General features: G+C 45.0%; 1 protein-coding gene across 1 annotated transcript in view; it reads right to left on the bottom strand.

The window, feature by feature from the left end:
- Positions 1–2,789, bottom strand: part of vps72a (vacuolar protein sorting 72 homolog a) — a 5,769-nt gene that overhangs the window by 2,075 nt on the left and 905 nt on the right. The window contains exons 2-4 of the mRNA XM_016256092.1: positions 2,396–2,548; positions 2,164–2,275; positions 942–1,121 (exon numbers count right to left, since the gene is read on the bottom strand). Coding sequence (XP_016111578.1) covers positions 942–1,121; positions 2,164–2,275; positions 2,396–2,548 — 445 coding nt within the window. The remainder of the gene's footprint in view (positions 1–941; positions 1,122–2,163; positions 2,276–2,395; positions 2,549–2,789) is intronic.

Genomic DNA, 2,789 nt, shown 5'->3' with positions numbered 1-2,789 from the left:
GTGTGTGTGTGTGTGTGTGTGTGAGTGAGTGTGTGTGAGCGTGAGTGAGTGAGTGAGTGAGTGTGAGTGAGAGTGTGAGTGAGTGAGTGAGTGTGTGAGTGAGTGTGTGTGTGAGTGAGTGAGTGAGTGAGTGAGTGTGTGTGTGTGTGTGCGTGTGTGTGTGTGTGTGTGAGTGAGTGTGTGTGAGCGTGAGTGAGTGAGTGAGTGAGTGTGTGTGTGTGTGTGCGTGTGTGTGTGTGTGTGTGAGTGAGTGTGTGTGAGCGTGAGTGAGTGAGTGAGTGAGTGTGTGTGTGTGTGTGCGTGTGTGTGTGTGTGTGTGAGTGAGTGTGTGTGAGCGTGAGTGAGTGAGTGAGTGAGTGTGTGTGTGTGTGTGCGTGTGTGTGTGTGTGTGTGAGTGAGTGTGTGTGAGCGTGAGTGAGTGAGTGAGTGAGTGTGTGTGTGTGTGTGCGTGTGTGTGTGTGTGTGTGAGTGAGTGTGTGTGAGCGTGAGTGAGTGAGTGAGTGAGTGTGTGTGTGTGTGTGCGTGTGTGTGTGTGTGTGTGAGTGAGTGTGTGTGAGCGTGAGTGAGTGAGTGAGTGAGTGTGTGTGTGTGTGTGCGTGTGTGTGTGTGTGTGTGAGTGAGTGTGTGTGAGCGTGAGTGAGTGAGTGAGTGAGTGTGTGTGTGTGTGTGCGTGTGTGTGTGTGTGTGTGAGTGAGTGTGTGTGAGCGTGAGTGAGTGAGTGAGTGAGTGTGTGTGTGTGTGTGCGTGTGTGTGTGTGTGTGTGAGTGAGTGTGTGTGAGCGTGAGTGAGTGAGTGAGTGAGTGTGTGTGTGTGTGTGCGTGTGTGTGTGTGTGTGTGAGTGAGTGTGTGTGAGCGTGAGTGAGTGAGTGAGTGAGTGTGAGTGAGTGAGTGAGTGTGTGTGAGTGTGAGTGAGTGTGTGTGAGTGAGTGTGAGTGTGTTACCCAGTGATCTCAGGTTGCTCTCAGCGGTGAGTTTGGCCTCTGCGAGTAGCTCGTCTTGTGTCAGCACTCGTTCGCTCAGAGCTCCTCTCCTCTTGCGTGGTGCCTCCAGCTGACGCTCCTGCAGACGCTCGTTTGTCTGCCGCGTGTGCTCGCTTGTCGACTTACGCACCGACTTACGCACTGAAACACACAACGACAACCTTATAAAGCTACTTTAATACACAAAAGACCTCTAAATGATCAACTGTTAAACCGTCTCACACTCAATCTCCTCATGTCTTCTGTCTCTGATTGAGAGTGTTTATCCAGTAAAAGCTCTTTTAGTGTAATTGTACAAGCGTCTAGCTTCAGCTGGAGCTTCTCGTGTTAAATCTGGACTGGTTTTGATCAAGTAAAGGTCAGAATAACATCAGTAATATCTCCAGATGAACACTCACTGGACTGAAGCAGCTCAGCTTTACTTGATTCTCCATCAATCATGTTTTAGAGTCTCAAATCTGATCCTCAGGATCTTTTGAGGAGCGTTTGTTTCCAGAAGCTTTACTTTCACTGTTCCTCAGCGGAGGAATGATCTTCACAAGCCTCCAGAACATCTCACATCTTCTGAGGAGCCTTTATTTCTTCAGCTCTCCATCACTGCATTATATGTTTGGAGCATTTCACTCTCATCTTATTACTGGAGATATAGAGCCACGACTGATACTTATAGCATTTTATGTTATGAAGATCTCACTGCTTTACATTAAAAGCATCGGAATTTCATCATATTAATATCAGCATCTGATGCAAATTCATATTTTGAGTCTCTGAATAAAATGGAGACGTGTTTTTTTTTTTGCTTTAGTTTTAGTTAACTATAAAACCGTCTATAATTTTTTTATTTGAGCTGTTTTAGCAGATCAAGTTAACCTTAATGAAAAAGAGAATACAATAAGTTTAAAGTGATCCAATAAAACAGAAGATCATTTAAAATGAACAAAAAAACAAAGCATTTCCGTTACTTGAACATTACCTGAACTGAAATAAAAATAAGTTTTATTGCAGCTAGTTCCCAAGCCAACATTTCTCATTTTCATTCAGTTAAACCAGAATAACTAAAACTAAAGTAAAAATGAATACAAATTAAATAGACATAAAAATTACAAAAACAGAAATTAATAAGAAAACAGAAAACATAAAAATAAAAACTAATTCAAAACATTTATAAGTGTGTGTGTCTCACTTTCTCCAAACTCCTCCAGCTCTAGAAAGGTGCGTCTTTCCACTTTAGGCCGTTCAGTCTTTAATTCTTCAGAAACTCGCTTCACTTTGGGCTTCGAGACCTTCAGCGGCTCCTGAAACACACACACACACACACACACACACACACACACACACACACACACACACAGAGAGTCATGCAGGAGCAGATGTGTTGAGTGTGTGTGTTCGAGTGTGTGTGTGTGACGCCTGACCTTGTACGCTTTAGTGACCACGCGGCTCTTTCTGCGAGGAGCATCGTCTTCCTGATCGCTGTTGGGTTCGTCTCCTTCATCGATGTCAAAATCACTGTCCACCTCGTCTTCAGTGTCTGAGTGATCTCCTCTGTACTCGTCATCTCCAGACTCCTGCTCAACACACACAAGACACACACACAAGACACACACACACACACAAGACACACACAGACACAGACACAGACACAGACACAGAGACACACACACACAGACACACACACAGACACAGAGACACACACACACACAGACACAGACACAGAGACACACACACATACACAGACACAGACACAGAGACACACACAGACACACACGCACACACAGACACAGAGACAGACACACACACACACACACC

The sequence above is a fragment of the Sinocyclocheilus grahami genome, unplaced genomic scaffold (genome assembly GCF_001515645.1).
Source record: "Sinocyclocheilus grahami isolate Dianchi unplaced genomic scaffold, SAMN03320097.WGS_v1.1 scaffold1396.1, whole genome shotgun sequence".
Classification (NCBI taxonomy): domain Eukaryota; kingdom Metazoa; phylum Chordata; class Actinopteri; order Cypriniformes; family Cyprinidae; genus Sinocyclocheilus; species Sinocyclocheilus grahami.
This window is presented reverse-complemented; position numbering and strand designations above follow the sequence as displayed.